Source organism: Mesocricetus auratus, unplaced genomic scaffold (genome assembly GCF_017639785.1).
Source record: "Mesocricetus auratus isolate SY011 unplaced genomic scaffold, BCM_Maur_2.0 Super-Scaffold_100046, whole genome shotgun sequence".
NCBI lineage: Eukaryota > Metazoa > Chordata > Mammalia > Rodentia > Cricetidae > Mesocricetus > Mesocricetus auratus.
The window spans coordinates 6,809,151-6,826,429 of NW_024429223.1; the positions used below are offsets into that span (position 1 = coordinate 6,809,151).

Below are 17,279 nucleotides of genomic sequence, written 5' to 3' on the forward strand. Positions count from 1 at the left end.
GGTTTTTGTTTTTTGTTTAGCTGTGAGGACCGAACCCAAGGCTTTGGGCTTGGTACCCATTCCACTTAATATTTTAAAACTAGTAAGCTGGACGTGTCGGCGCACGCCTTTAGTAGAGGCGGGTGAATCTCTGTGTGTTTGGAGCCAGTCTGATCCACAGAGCAAGTTCCAGGCCAGCCAGAGCTATGCCGTGGACCCGTCTGAAAAATAATAAATAAATCTCTTGGACCCCCACTTCCTCCCCAAGCCCTTGGCGCAGCCTGTGTTTATGGTAGTCCTCTAGTTCACCTCACCAAGTGAACCGGCAGTGTTCTGACTCTACCCCAAGCCCTGACTGTAGGCCCCGTCACTGTTCATTCAGCGCTATGTGTATAGCAATTAAGTCTGTCTGCAGGCACCTGCAGAATTCAGGACCTCTGTGGATCTGTTTGCCCTGTCTCCCACTTCTGTCCCGGCTCCCAGGTCCCCACATCCACCCATTTTCATTCGCATCAAAGAAGAAAAGGCAGGGACAACTTGGGGAAGATGATAAACGGATTCAGCCACTTCTGAGACACATCAGAATCCAGACGCTTCTTGACTCCTGCCCATCGCCAGGCATCCCTCCATCTGCAGCCACCTCACGAGCTACTTCTCTGGTGGTATGCTTTGAATTGTGTGTTTTGGTACTGGGAGTACTAATTTGGAAGACTGTTGAATATTTGGGATATAAAACCTAAGTGGAGGACACGGTGAAGGTGTGTCTTTGCGGGTGTATCATTCCCTGGCCACTTCCTGTCACACTCTGCTTCCTGTTCAGCTATGAAGTAAACTGAGATAGGCAGAGCATGCCTCTCTGCCATATTGACTGAACCCTCTGAAATAATAGCCAGAAATGGTACAGAAAATGATCTGTGAGTGTATTAAACGTGTATCAAGCAAAAGCAAAAGAACAAATAGCAAGAGATAGATAGATAGCAACATGCCAAATCAGGCCCTTACAACATCCAGCAGAAGTAATTATAGTCACCAGACTGGGAGAGCAAGCAAAAGTAACATAAGTAACAAGCAGCAGATAGATAATATCAAATTCAGCACCTGCAACATCCCCCAGAAAGACCAGGGAAGCCCTGCCAGAGTCTGTCTTTCAGGCTGGAGTTCAGTTTGGGTTATTTCCAGCTAGACCAGAGGTTTCTCTCCGCTGATGAGCCTCCCACTCCTCATTCCCGCCACAGGCATTTTATATCCCAGGAGAAATAACAGTAGTAACAGTTAGAAATGGATCACCCTCTATAGCTGTGTGTTCTCCTTTCTCCCTGTCAGAGAAGCATGAAACCAGCCTGCCCCAGGAAAGTGTCTCCTAGGACAAGTGAGATAAGCCTGTTCGAATCTGAGACAAAGGGGGGAGTCTGTCTTTCAGGGTCAGCTCTCAACAAGAGCAAACAGCACGTGACAGTTTACCAATAGCACTTGTATTACAGGGGGTGTGGCAAAAACAAATGCTCCCTTCCTTAAGTTGTTTTTGTCATGATAGTCAACGATGTCACGGGTTCCACTCCACCCGGAAGTGGCAGTGGCCCACACCTTCTCCTCTTGGACGTGGTCAACTCCAGATCACACAAATCTCACATTACAGCAGGCTGACACAGTCCTGGCTCCAGTCTAAAGGCAACGAGGCTTCTAAGAAAGCCCTCACTCATTCTCTCAACACTTCCCTAAGGAATCCAACACTGGCACAGAAGTAGAAGGCAGTAGCCGTGTGTGTTTTAGGTGGGGAGGGCATGACATAGTTCAGAGCTGCAGTAGCACGGGACAGGATCACATCCCCATGGACCAGGAAACAAAAGGAATTCTGTCTCTCAACTGGCTTCCCACGTTCCCCTTTTCATTCAGTCTAGAACCCCAATCCATAGGATGATGCCAGCTGCACTTTTATTTTTATTTTCATGTGCATTGGTGTTTTTGCCTGCATGTGTGTCGGAATGTGGGCGTCAGATCCCCTGGGACTGGAGTTACAGACTGTTGTTGTGAGCTGTCATATGGGTGCTGGGATTGAACCTGGGTCCTCTGGAAGAACAGCCGGTGCTCTGAACCACTGAGCCATCTCCCCAGCCTGACCAACCACACTTAGAATAGATCTCACCACGTTGTACCTCTCTGGAAACTTTCTCAAACATTCACTCCAAAATGGGGACCCCCTAGAGGCTAAGGAGATGCTCCCGAGGTTAAGCACACGCATGCTGTCCCTTTGGATGACTGCAACCCAGCTTCTAGGGCGCAGTCTGGATCCCCCAGCTTTTGTGGCCTCCAGGAGATCTGCACGCACATGTACATAACCTCACACAGAACACACATCATACCTGCACATAATTAAAAAATAAAAGTGGGGATGGCTTAAGATTGGGTAATACCAGGAGATCCAAATTCAGTTAGTTTCCAGCACCCCAAAAATTATTTTAAAAAATGAGGGCTCCCCAAATGTAGTCTAGCTGACACGTCACACTGATCCCCATTCCCAAGTAGAAGGACCAGTTTCCTCTCTTTTAAGGCCCAAACACTGCCTTCTCTTGCCCTTGGACAATGGAAGTCCTGACTGGTACTGAATTGTCTTCCTGGTTCTCAGACTGAGGTGGCACAATTTGGAGACTTTTCAGCCTCCATAACTTTATAAGTTACCTTGCAGCCTTAAGAAGAAATGGTTGGTTTGGCCTCCCGGCTTCAGGGGTTTCTCAGTTCATCCTTATGAGGACTAGACAGAGGCAATTTACGGTGGTGGACACACACAGCTACTCCATCCTGGCAGAGGAGGAAGCTGAAGCTTCAGCAAGGGTTGGGGGTAGGTATCACCTTCAAAGGCCAACCCCTAGTGACGTGTTCCACCAACCAGGCTTCACCTCCTAAAAAACCCAGGGCCTTCAAAATACAACTACCAACTAGGGTCCAAGCCATGAAAACATGAGCCTATGAGAGATAGTGCTAACACAAACCGTTAACTTTAACTGCCTGTGCCAATTCCCAATGTATACCCCTGGTTCTGTATCCATTTCCATGTATCTGTATGGGCCCCATCCATCCCATTTGTTTTTCTTTCCAGAGAATCTTATACACTGGCTAAAGATAAAACCCTCACACCTTAAACATATGAGAAGCACTACCAGTTCTGGGTGTCAGCTCACCAAGGCTGGAGCCCGCTCCAGATCATGACTTCCTAGAGAGAAAGTCACATGAGCTTGAAAGAAGAGCTCCAAAGAGCTGACAAAAAAGAAAGTGTCAGGGCAGTGGGAAAGACTGTGGAGAGCACTGGCTCTGTGACACAACAGAGAGGCCTAGAGTTCCAGAGACAAGAAAATTCCAATGCTGTGCCATTAGCGGGGACATGTGACCTGGCATTGCCCACTGTCCCTAGGATGGGAGATGTCTCTAAATCTCATCCTGTCTCCTTCACCCCCAGCTCTGTGAAGTAGGAGAGAGATCATGGAGTTATGGATGAGAGTTGCAGATTGCTCCCTAGACTCCATCTGCTCCCTACAACCCCCCCCACCCTCTCCCCAGTGCTAGACAGGCCGATATTGCTGACCCAACAATGGGCATGCTAATGAAAATTCACAGTAATTCCTTTCTAGGTCTAGGTCTAGGTCAGGGACAGGATGGGATCTGTCTGGGTGCTGCTTTGTGTCCACGCATCAGTCAGCTATTGCCTCTCAACAGAACACCCGAAGCTCAGTGATGTAAACGAACAATAACGCACCATTCTTCATAACTTTATAAAGTCCTGGTGTAGACTGTTTGTCTGGGGCAGCTCCACAGGTCTCATCACCTCCCTAGAACCAGCTGGGTTATTCTTCTCTTGAAGACAGTGATCACAAGCAGACCCACACGTCTCTGAAATCAGCACACCCGTCACTGTCTCGTGGCAGCAGGGTAGCCTTCGAGGAAGAGGTGTGTGGCAAACAGCATTGATACAGAGAATGCTTACAGACGGGCCAGGAAGGCAGTCCACCTCCCAAGGATAAGCAGAGGTGAGGACAGGGACTACTGGACAGCTTTATCCAAGCTGAGCTGCAAGGACAAATCCAGGCTGCATGGGAATTCTGGGAGAGGAGCCAGACCGAGGCAAGCAGTCTCCAACAAGAACCAGAGGCCAGGAGCCACCAAGCTGGCTGGCTAGAAGTGGCCTGGAGCAATCTGGCAGGAAGCAGGGTTCCAGCCCCTTTTCCTTGAGCCAAGGAAGAACTATGACAGAGTGCTTGGGGCTGTAAAAAACTACACAAGTACAGATCCATTCCAAACTCAGAACAATTTTTAGGCATGTCTGTTTTTAAAATAGTATGTCCTGGCCGGGCGTTGGTGGCGCACGCCTTTAATCCCAGCACTCGGGAAGCAGAGGCAGGCGGATCTCTGTAAGTTCGAGGCCAGCCTGGTCTACAAGAGCTAGTTCCAGGACAGCCTCCAAAGCCACAGAGAAACCCTGTCTCGAAAAACCAAAAAAAAAAAAAAAAAAATAGTATGTCCTGAACTTCGACCATTCATATTACAACTTCACTGGAAACTTTTAGAGGAAGGGAGCTGTGTACTCTTGCCATCTGCATTAATTACTTGTTATTTTTGTTTCAGTCAATTCACAATCTTGCTAAAAGCATGTAATCTTGGCGATAATATCATGAAGTCATGGTCTCGGGTGTTACATTTTTTTCCTCTAATGCCACAGTAAAATAAACACAACATTCATGACTAAAACAAAAACGTTCCTATCACTGAAGAAAACTAGTTGGAACAGGACATTTGCAGTATGAGACCCTGTATGTAGAGAGCACAGTCAACTATCCTCTGTGCCTGGTGTCGATTCCATCTACAGGGAGTTGTGAGTGGAAATGTGATTGATGCTAAAGGTCTTTAGCTAGGAAGCTGAGAGCTCACATCTTGAACCACGAGCATAAAGAGAGAAAACCGGAAGTAAGTAAAGTATTTTTACTATCAAAAGCCCACCCCCAATGGCATACTTCCTCCAGCATGGCCACACCTCCTAAACCTCCCCCCAACCAGTGCTACCAACTAGGAAACAAATGCTCAAACATCTAAGCCTATAGGGGACATTCTCATTTGAACTACTATGACCTCCACAATCAGCCTCAGATCCTCCTGATCCTGAAAGAAGATTCTTGGATGTGCTCCATCCCTCATTCTCTTCCCACAAGTCATTTATGGGTAAGAGAGTGACCAAAATCTAGACTCACACAGGTATTAGGTATTTGTCTGGGAAGAGGGGTGGTTCTATAGTGGTTTCATGTAGTCACTGATAATCCCTAATCCTATATCAAAACTCAGTAAATAATCCTTTCTTAAAAGAATCATTCCTTCAGGGTGTAGAATCTAAGACTATACAGACCTTCATACTGGTATTCAATTTCATCAACCCACCTTGAGCTATACCCGGTGGGCTTCTCTGCAGACAACTCCCAACCTTTTTTACTCGGTGTGGTGGTTTGGAATGCAAATGCTGCCACAGGCTCATGTTTGAATGCTAGGGGCGTAGGTGTTGGGACTGTTTGGGCCAGGATTAGGAATTTGTGGCCTTGTTGAAGCTGTGACTGCGTGTAACATGAAAAGTAAAAACCCAGAGATAGATATTTGTGTTCAGGCTTCAAGATGAAGATCAGAAAAGTAAAGCAGCCAAGACGCTAGCTCTTACTCTACCTCAGGCTGAAAGGGCTGATTGTGTTCTCCACCAAGCCTCAGACGGGTGCCTCTCCTCAGTGTCGCTGGAGAACTAATCTCCACATAAGAACCTTTGCTTTTTATACCTCCCTAGTGCTGAGATTAAAAAAGGCACGTGATCCCAAGAGCTGAAATCATCTTTGTATGAGCTGTTTCTCTTTAGGACTGGATCAATTTTGTGTAGCTCAGTGTGGCCTTGAAATAACAGAGATCCATCTACTTCCCAAGTGGTGGGATTAAAGGTATGTACCACCACTGCCTGGCTTCTATGGCTAACTAGTGTGGCTGGCTTTACTCTCTGTACCCTCAGGCACACCTTAATAAATCATAAATAATATATCACCACAATTCCCTTTTTTGTCTAACACAGAAAAGAAGGCTACAACTAACATAAGAAAAACTATATACAATAAGTATATACGATATATACAGGCAATGAGTTTGTCAACAATGTCTGGTCCATTTGCATTTGACAAATTCAGAGAGAATACTTCATTATCTATCCTATCTTGGTGAGTCTTGTAATCTGGTAAACAATGAAAACTATTAACTATACTATCTAGTTTTCAACTCCCTCAGAGACCTGAGAAGGAAAGTAGGCAGGAAGTACAAACAATACGAGAAATGACAGAGACATCTGGCTGCCTTGACAGCCCACCCAAGGTTCTTCTGCAACACTGGGGCACCCATCTTCCGCCTACAGACTTTTCTGTGAAGCAGGACATTCTGAAGGACTGTCTACCTTGTCTTGGCAAGGTTTTACAGTCACTCTAATTGATGTCCTGTTTGTCCAAGTTGGGCAGCATACTGTCAGCAGTTGAGGCAAGGGCACTTTCTTGCGCAGTGGCTAACATTTGCCACAGAGAAAGTAAACTCCACGTGGCGTTTCTTCATTGCCCATCATCTTCTCTGTGGTAGCTTGGTGCTGCCAGGAACAGGGACTGTTATAAAAAAAATCTTAAATCCCATATTCTGTAGATCTCTGAAGTGTTTGAAGATGACCTGTCGGGCTGGAGAGGCGGCTCAGCGGTTAAGAGCACTGGCTGCTCTTCCAGAGGTCCTGAGTTCAAGTCCCAGCAACCACAAGGTGGCTCACAACCATCTGTAGTGAGATCTGGTGCCCTCTCTGACCTGCAGGCATACATGTAGGCAGAATAAATAAATAAATAAATCTTTTTAAAAAAATGACCTGTCTATCTAAAATATATCTCTGACCTTGATAACATGCCTACTATGACTACAAGTTTGATTGTAATAGTTGACTAATTACTAGCCTACATTTCTTTATTATCCCTATATCTGGTAATAGTAACTTTCAAGAAATAGAAATTTCGCCAGGCAGTAGTGGCACATACCTTTAATCCCAGCACTCGGGAGGCAGAGACAGGCAAATCTCTGTGAGTTTGAGACCAGCCTGGTCTACAGAGTGAGTTCCAGGACAGCCTCCAAAGCCACAGAGAAACAAAACAAAACAAAAAAAATCAAACAAACAAAAAAAAGAACTAGAAATTGGCGTTTCATTGTTAAATGGACTGTATAGATACAATACCTTCAACACGATTAGAAACATATGTACAGTATGTTTTAACCAAATTAATCCCAAATTTGTATCGATATACAGAATTTGTATACAATATACAAAATCCAATCCAATGTAAAATATTTAAAACTAGCATTTGCTTTTTAAAAGTAGATTCAATAATCTACATTTTCATCTTATCATATCTATAGTCTCCCTTTTTTCTTTTCAGAATAGATTCAATAATTCTTTTTATTCTATCATATCTGTATTCCTTTTTTTAGGACAAAAACCTTGAATCTAATACCCTTTGTTCAACAACATTTTATAACCAGTCCCCCTAAACAATGACAAATTCCATAACCCAATGAGTGACCAAAAATCACCCACCCCACCTCTCGGAAATGTGGATGTCCTGTTCTTAAAGTTACTTTCTGCTGTCTAGGTGTGAGAGCATCTTTAGGAGATCCTGAAAAGAAAACTCTGGGCTAGCTGTCAAGCTATATCATTTTATCCAGTCTCTGCATAATGAGAAAGTACAGGGCTTGTCTCAAGTCCTGACTAGAGTAGTCTGTGAGGCTGGACCATCTCAGCTGGTCACTGCAAAATTGTTCTGGAAAGTTTGTAGTCCAAAGCTGATCTTTATTTGGTGTTGTTCAGCTTAAAAGTGTTATCGTAGTCCTGGTGAAATTACCATCTGTAGAGTTCCATCTTCTTTTTTGTTTGCTTGTTCATTTGTTTGTTTGTTTTTTGAGACAGGGTTTCTCTGTTTTAACTGTCCTGACGGTCCTGAAACTCACTTTGTAGACCAGGCCAGCCTCCGATTCATTGAGATCCACCTACCTTTGCCTCGCAAGTGGTGGTATTAAAGGCTTGCACCACCACTACCCAGCTAGGATTCCATCCTCTCTTTAGAAACTTCAGAGATCCCATTAGGTCATATTGTTTCTTTTCTTGGCAATTTTTTTCCAGGTGGTTATCCCTTCTACTTTGGATGCTTATTTGCCCAAATATCTTTAAATTATTCAAGATAGTTGTTTTTATTTTCCTGAAAAGACTAGAACAAAACCCTTCCCCAACGCTAACTTTGGGGAGGTTGTTAATTTGATCTATGGTTTCTCTTGAATTTTTTGATCATTTTGATTTATTAAACTTTTATAACAATATCCAGATGGAGCTGAATTAAAGACTTTCGTCCAGGATTGCTTATTGCACATCATCCACTATTTTACTGGTATCCTCTTGGAAGGTTCTAGCAATTGTGAATCAAGAACGATGGAGAAGATGTATGAGACAGAGTTCAAGGAGCCAGGACTATCATTCCAAGCTGTCTCTGCAGTCACGATGGATGGTTTGGTGGCAAGAAATAACAATACCAAATGATGGAAGATACATCTCAGCAACTTGAGCCCAGCAGACTCTTGGGAATGTGGTTGTCGTGTTCTTAAAGTTACTTCCTGCTGTCTGGGGGCAATGGCATCTTTAGGGGGATCCTGAAAAGAAAAAAATTGGGGTTAACTGTCAAGCTGTTATCATTTTTGGCTTTCTGTATCTTCGGGCAGTCTTTAATAACTCATAAATGATATGTCACCACAACTGGGGGTGGCCTTTGAAGTTTTAAAAGCTCACACCAAGCCCTGAGTCTCTGTCTCTCCCTCCCTCCCTCTGTCCTTCCCTCACTCTATCTCCCTCCAACTTGTAGATCAGATATGAGCTCTCAGCCACTGATCCATTGTCATGCCTGCCTGCCTGCCATGCTCCCCACCATGATGGTCATGGACTCACCCTCTGAAACTGTAAGCAAGCCCTCAACTAAATCTTTCTTCTATAAATTGCCTTGGTCGTGGTGTCTCTTTGCGTCAACAGAAAAAGCAATTAAGATGCCCAGTGTGCCAATATGCCTTTGAATGCATGTACTTAGACCCTTTTATGCTCTACCTCAACTTGGAGTTGTAACCAAAACACCAGACGGAGGCAACTTAAGGGAGGTTGGGTTCATTTGGGTCTGTCCCAGGGGTTTCAGTCCGTGATCACTCGGTATCATGCACTTGGGTAGAACACTACAGAGACAGTAGGATGTGGCAGAGGACAAAGCAGGAAGGGACAGGGATGATATACCACCAGCTAATAACTCACTCATCTACAGCGACCAGCTTCCTCCGCCTGGGTCCCACCACACAAGTTTTCAGAACCTCCCAAAATAGAACCACCATAGAAAGGCCAAGCATAAGCCTATGGGAGACAGCTCATGTCCTCATCATAACAGGCTTGGTATAAATATTCAGTGGTCAGCTTTAAATCCACCATCCAATTGGACCCTTTCTATTGGTTTAAGTTTTTGGTTCTTCTTCCTTCTGGTTCCCCTCAGCTTTTGGCTTACTTCCTTAGTTTACTTCTCTTTATTATTGCCTTATCATTAATTCCTTTTCCTAAAAGTTTGCAGAATAGTCTGTTTGTTGTCTTTGGTTTCGACTAGACAAGGTCCAACTATGTAGCGCTGGCTGTCCCTGAACTCACTACGTAGAACAGGCTGTCTTAAAACTCACAGCGATCTGCCTGCCTCATGTCCCCCAAATGCTGGAATAAAAGCATAAGTCACTTCACCTGGCCTTTTGTCATGGTGTGTTTTACATATTTACACAATAAACTCATACACGTGAATATTTAGTGGCACTATTTGGAGAGGCTATGGAAGCTTTAGGAGGTAGTGTCCTCCTAGAGCAGTGGTTCCCAACCTTCCTAAGGTTTCAATCCTTTAGCACAGTTCCTCATGTTGAGGCGACCCCCCCTCCCCAACCACAAAATTATTTCGCTGCTGCTTCATAACTGCGATTTTGCTAGTGTTGCAAATCATGACTTAAGCTATCTGATAATGCGACCCCAGGTTGAGAACCACCGTCCCAGAGGAAATAGTTGAAACAGTTGCTAGCAGAAGGCCTTTGAAGTCTGTGGTCCCGCCCCCACTTCCAGATCAATCTCTCTCTGCTTCAGTCTTGCAGTTAAAGATGTGATCGCCAGGCATCCATCTCTAGCCTCATGCTGCCGCGCTCCCGGAACTGGAACTGGCTCTTACCCTCTGGAACCGTTAAGCCAAGTAAGCTCCTCCTTCTGTGAGTCGCCGTGGTCGCGGCGTTTTATCACAGCAACAAAAAGTAACTAACACAAGCTCACAACTATATTTTTAGTCAATTACAGTCTGTCCTCAAATGATATCGTATCGTCATTTCACCGGAACACGAAATTCTTACAGCGGTCTGGATTTCTACTGCCCGTATTCTGTACCACCATATATCTATTTAATAGCTATTGTTATCATGCATTATATTTTAATACTAAACTATAAACTCTCAATAAATAGCCATTATCATTTAACTAGAGGTAGTCAGTCATTATCTAAGTGATTATAAATAAGAAAAAAAAAACTCTTCTATGTAAACCTTCCACTTTTCCTTTCTCACAAACACCTATTACCTGGTACTGAGCTAAGATTCTGTTTGGTGAAACTGCAGTTTCCCTAACACTAAATATGCGTTCCTTTCCATGCCGGTACTCAGGCTCCACCAGTTCAGTTCTGACATCCTGGAAGAGTAGACCGTATTCCTAGCCACTGAAACATCTCTCTGGTCCCTGCCTGCGTGTCTTTTGAAACAGGATCTCACAACGTAGTGCAGACTGCTCTGAAACGCACTCTGTAGCCCAAGCTGACTTTGCACTTTTTCTACCTCAGGCCCCTGAGAGCTAAGGTTAGAGGCATGAGCCACTGGATGGTTTTTATCTGACCCTGTAAAAATGGCTCCAGTGGTTTGGGTTACCCCCCCATAAGTTCAAGTGTTAACTTAATCCCCAAATCCCCAGGTTAATGGTGTATAGAGGTAGGCCTTTAGGGCATAACTGAGATTAGATTAACTCCTGAGAGTGAGGCCCCCATAACAGCATTAGTGACTTTCTCAGAAGGGCTGTGCCAAACCTTATCTGCACAGATCCCCAACAAGTACACTTTCATTTCCTTTTCTAAATAAAACTTGTGGGGGATGTTAGCTCATTGGCAGAGCAATTACCTAGCATATCCAAGGTTCTGGGTTCAATTCCCACCACCATCACACACACACACACACACAAAAATGTAATACTCTAAATAAAACTTGTGCTTCTTGTGAAAAAAGAACTATCAGGAGGAGAAGGGGGAAAAGAAGAAGGGGTTAAATGAACTTTTCCTGGGGAGAGGCTGACAGATGTCTAATCACCCAAATAGAGAGTCAGAGAAAGACGCATGTAAGAATCCTATCACAGCATCTTGATGAACCAATGAATCTATTGGGCTTACTTACAGGGGGGGTATGAGTGAGGGCTTATTTACAGGAGTGTGGGAGGCTCAAAGGTAGTTGCATCATCAAAAACCCCAGCCCAGCATGGGTGATAGCTCACAAAAAAAAAAAAAAAAAAAAAAGACAGTCAGCTTGACTGGTCAGTCTCCTCCAGGCAGCTCAGCTGCTCAGACCATCTCCACCACTGTCATGTGATAGATGCTCTTCCTGGGGAGACAGGAATAAGCACCTACTCAACCCAGACAGGGAGCTGACAGCAGCTGTGTAGGATTTACTAAATTGGCTAGTGTGATAGGGACAGAGCAGTCCACCAATGGCTACCTCACAGCAGAACGTGAGACTCCAAGGCTGTTCGGCCCAAGCTGGATGTGTCAGAGTCCTGGAGGGATCCCTGGAGCACTCTGGTCTTCTGGAATCTTACCTACTATAGCAACAGGACAAAGGAACTTTCCAGAAAGAGTGGCAGCCCAGATACAAAGTTTCTGTTCAGAGGAAATTGCTAACACGCTTGCCCTGTCTCCCTGTGATGGCCTCTGCATGTACTGACATGACCATCGAGGTCTTCACCGGATGCCCACAGGGTACCCTTGGACTCCCCAGCCTCCAGAAACATGAATTAAAAAAAAATACTTCATTTTCTATAAATTCTTCACTCTCAGGCATTTTAAAATACCAACAGAAACTGGATAAAGACAGTAGGTAGCCGACTCCTTATGCCTGGGCCAGTACAGAACCTTCCCCTGACTATCTGGTCCCCTAATCTTTCTCATAATCAGTTGCTGGCAGTCCACGGCAACTCTCCTCCTGTCTGCAGTATTGCAGAGCTCTGCACGCCAATGCTAGTCACATTGGGCTCTAACAATTTGGAAAAAAAAAGGCTAAGCTGTGTTTCATGCTTGCATGCGTGGTACCTGGAGTCTCTCACGACCCCACCACAGGTAAAGTAGCGCCCTGTGTTATTCCTCTTTGATGACACCTGGTCTTCAGGTTTTATGCCATTTTGTTGTCCTGAAGTTTCCACTCCCCACTAAGGTCGAAACAAGGTTGATTTCATAGCTTCCTTGTCTCTTTCTTGCTCTTAAGAGAAGCGCATTAGTCACTTGGGAAATGAGGGTCTGCTAAAGACATGAAGAGCTTCCAAAAGTCATGTTTATTGCCTAACACCAAAAAAAAAAAAAAAAAAAAAAAGCACCCTTGGGCTGGAGAAATGACTTAGTGGTTAAGAGTGCTGGCTGCACTTCCGGAGGACCCAAGGTTTGACTCCCAGTACCTACGTGGCAGCTCACAGCCATCTGTAACCCCCGGTTCCAAGGGATCTGACACTTGCTTCTGGTCTCCTCGGGCACCAAGCATGCGCATTGCGCGCAGACACGCATGCAGGCAAAATAAATCTAAAACAAAAAAAAAACAAAAAAAAAACAAAAAACGATTTTAATCGCATTCTTTCACATCACCGCCAGTGTTAAACATCGTCAGAAAAGTCTTTAAATATTGAGAGTCTGTCACACTTACAGCGGCAGATAAAAGGGTCCCCCTAAATAGTAATGCTTGAGAGCTTGCTTTCCGTCGTCAGAGACAGGCACTGGCTGTTGTTCTCCTGGGAGTGACAGGCTCATTTTGTTCATTTTAAAGAAAATGTCTGTTAAACACCTGTGGTGATTAATCGTGTTTGCTGACCTGCCTGGCTTTCAATCCATGTAGAAGATGGTAAGTCACACCTCTGGAGGGGTCTGGGAAGTTATTTCCAGACAGAAGGAACTGTGGGGGGGGGGAAACAAAAACAAAAACATACCTTGAAGGTGGGTGGCATCGTCCCACGGGCTGAGGGAAAATGAAAGGGATGTTTTAGTTTGATCATCTGTCACAGTGATTGATGAGCAAAAGCAACTTGGAGGAGGAAGGATGTGTTTCACTTAAATGTAGTCCACCACTGAGAGATGCCACGGCAGGAACTCAGGTATAAACCATGAACGAACTCTGCTTACTGGCTGTGGCTCGCTCAACTGGCTTTCTTATACAATCGGACCCAACTGCCTAGGGATAGCTCTGCCCACAGTGGGCTGAGCCCTCCCAAAACAATCGGAGTTGAGACAATCTCTCATAGACACGGCCACAGGCCAGGCTGATCTTGATTATTCTTCACTCGAAGTGCCTTCTTCCCTGGGTGATTCTAGGTTCTATCAAGGTAATTACAAAAACTAACCAGGAAGAAAAGGGGAACACCATTGTGCCCCCCCACTTCCGCTTCCTCCATACCATGATATAAGTTTCTGAGTTCTGCCATGCCCTCCCTGACACCAGAAGCCAAACAAACCTCTCTTTCCTTAAATTGTTTCTGGGAGGTGTTTTGCCACAGCAACAATAAAAGTAGAATGCGTACATTTGAATGACCACAATACAGCAGACCAGGTCTATCAAGGAAACACAGATGGGGGAGGGACTAGCAAGACAGTTCAGCTGAGAGGTTCTCTTGCAGTTCCCAGTGCCCACATGATGGCTCACAACCATCTATCATTCCAGTTCCAGAGGACCTGACAGTCTCTTCTGATCTTTCTGGACATCAGGCATCCGAGTGGCACACTTACATGCAAGCAAAACACTCACACATAAAACAAAATAAGAGCTGGGCTACAGCTGAGTGGTAGAGCACCTGCCTAGCACACACAAAATGCACACATTCCCTAGCACTGAAAAGAAAATAAATACAATAAGACAACAGTATTTCAGCTGGTGTGGTGGTGCATGCCTTTAATCCCAACATGCAGGAGGCAGAAGTAGATGAATCTCTGTGAGTTCCAGGCCAGCCTGGGGCAGTTACCTGGTGAGACCCTGTCTCAAGACAAACAAAGGTAAGAAGTTCAACCCACAGGTCAAAGGATTACACTGGGGGGTAGGGGGTGGAGAGACAGCTCAGAGGTTAAGAGCACTGTCTACTCTTCCAGAGGTCCCAAGTTCAATTCCCAGCACACACTTGGTGACTCACAGGCATCCATAATGGGATCTGATGCTTTCTTCTGGCCTGCAGGCAGAACACTGTATACATAATAAATAAACAAATGAATCTTTTAAGAAAAAACAAAGGACTACAATACCACAGGCATGCCTGGTACCCACAGAGAACAGAAGAGGGTGCCAGCCCCTCTGGGATGGAGTTATGGATGGTTGCGAATCGTCACGTGGTGTGCTGGGAACCAAACTCAGGTCTTCTGCAAAACAGACTGGCTTTGTGGACTACTGAATTTTGGAGACCATTTATTTATTTAGAGACCTGGGGCTATGTAGCCCAGGTTAGCCTTGAATTCTTTATCTAGGCACAGCTAGATTCCAACCCATGATATAAATAAATAAATAAATAGATAAATAGATAATAAATAAATAACAAAGTTGCCTTAAAGTTGGGTTGAAAACATGACCAGGACCTGGCTAATTCTCATACTGCTGTTCTTCTACATATCTTCTGAATATTTTTGTTACTACGCATAGATTAGTGTGACTTTCAACGTCAGTTGGAGAAGTTTCCTTTAGTAGGGGGCAGCAGCTAATGCAGAGACTCATAACTGGTCAGAGACCCAAGGAAACGAGCCTGTGGAGTGCTCAGTCCTGAATGGCTCATCTGTATCAGTTCCGTCAAGGCCCAGCAGGGAGAAGAATAAATGTAAGAGCATTATGGTCACATGCACACATCTGTCAACAAGACCCATCAGGAGTCCAGTGAGCAGGCCAAGCTGACTCCGTGGGTTATCAGAAGGAAATAAAAAAATAAAAACAGGAGAGGGCGTGGAATCAGGAGGGGAATGCTGGGATAGATATGATTGAGATAGAGTGTGTGTATCTTTGCGATTACCAAAATCCAAAAGTATCCTTTTAAATCTTTATTGTAATTATTTACCTATTCTTTTATTTATTTATGTGCATGTGTACACGCATGTTCGCATGCCACAGTATACGTATGTGTGGAAGTCAGAAAACAGCTCGCAGGAGTCGATTCTCTCCTCTTTCTACTGTGTGGGTCCCAGAGATGGAACTCGGGTTATCAGGGTTAGCATCAGGTGCCCTTGTCCACAACGCCAATCAAGAAAGTGTTTGCTTGTTTGCTTGTTTTTTTTTTTTTTTAAAGCAAACTGAGGCTGCTTGGTGGTGGCACACACCTTTAATCCCAGCACTCTGGAGGCAGAGGCAGGCGGATCTCTGCAAATTCTAGGCCAGCCTCGTCTATAGAGCGAGTTCCAGGATATCTAGGGCTGTTACGCAAAGAAACCTCATCTAAAAAAATACAAAAATAAAAATAAGGCAAATCAGACCATGTACATTCCGGAGGCTGAGGCAAGAAGATTGAAAGTTCAAGACCAACCTGGGTCAAATAGTAAAACAAAACAAACAAACAAACAAACAAAAAAACCCTCTGTCTCTAGGAAAAACAAAGAAGCCAGGTGAGGGCTGAAAGCAAACCAGGAGTTTTCAATTAGTGGGTCCCGCGCCCACACAGGGGCTCACAATTGCCTGTGACACCAGTCACTGCATGCTCATGGTTTATATACACGAGTGTGAGTAAACACTCGCTCCTACACATAAAAATAAAAAGAATCTTTTAGGCTCCTACACATAAAAATAAAAAGAATCTTTTAGCCAGTCAGTGGTGGTGCGCTCCTTTAATCCCAGCACTCAGGAGGCAGGCGGATCTCTGTGAGTTCAAGAGCAAGTTCCAGGACTGGCTCCAAAGCCACAGGGAAATCCTGTCTCAAAAAACCAATAATAACAACAATAATAATGATAATAATAATAATCTTCTAGAGGATAGACAGCCAAACCTTCCCGGAATTGTAACCCAACCTTGTTATCTTTCCCAGGGCACTGGCAGCCTAGTGAAATCGTCTGTGAGGCAACTGTTCAGTATCAAGGTCAGGAGCTAGGGGCTCCAAGGCCAGTGCTCTGTGTTGGTCCTCTTGAGACAGGTGATCTTACATGCCCCAGCAATGGTTACACGGACACTTCCCTTCCAGTGCTTATGCTAAACCCTGAACGCTTTGGATTAGCCTGATCAGAATTAACCTGATCAATTACACTGCCTTGAACTGATTGGTAAGGAATGCCCTCGTAGTTTTCTAATCTGTCTTTCTCTTCTTGCTCATTTGGTCCTCCACAACACGAGTGGTCCAGCAGCATTCTCGTTAATTACATGCAAGCCAGAGCTCTGGGGTTCAACCCTCTATTCTCAGGAGGAAATGAGGCCGGCATCCTCTCTAGCCAGTTGCATATATTACTGACCTGCGGCATTTCCAACCCTAGGAGTCCAAGATCTGCCCTCCCCATAAATGTACCCAAGCATCCTGGCTGCTGTGCCCTATGTCATCACTCAGTACAAAACCACCTCGGGGAGCGAGAAATCGCTGTCCCCAGATTCTCTCTAACCCTTCCAGCCGTGCGAGGCCTCTGCTGAAGACCTAGCTCTCCGGTTGGCATGGAATTTCACAGGACGAGGGAAAACAGGCCCAAAGAAACCCATTTTATACAGCACAAACTAAGCCTCTGAAATCTGAAAGTCCAGCCAAACCGCAGCAGAACTACCAGTCTGCAGCCATGCTTAGGGACAACACTGTTTCTTCTTTATTTTTGTGTGTGTGTGTGTGTGTGTGTGTGTGTGTGTGTGTGTGTGTGTGTGTGTGTGTGTGTGTTGGATGGAGGGTGCCCATGGAGGTCAGAAGAGGGAGGATTCGGATACCTTGGAATGGGAGTTATAAGAA

The 17,279-nt window shown here is 44.9% G+C and overlaps 1 protein-coding gene across 2 annotated transcripts in view; it reads right to left on the reverse strand.

Moving 5' to 3' along the window:
* Positions 1 to 3,207, reverse strand: part of Uri1 (URI1 prefoldin like chaperone) — a 63,229-nt gene extending 60,022 nt beyond the window's left edge. The window contains exon 1 of one of the 2 annotated variants that reach the window (XM_040735428.1): positions 3,156 to 3,207. In XM_040735428.1, the coding sequence (XP_040591362.1) occupies positions 3,156 to 3,181 (26 nt within the window). In that variant the 5' untranslated portion in view covers positions 3,182 to 3,207. The other variant, XM_040735427.1, reaches the window with a different exon arrangement.
* Positions 3,208 to 17,279: the final 14,072 nt, after the last annotated feature.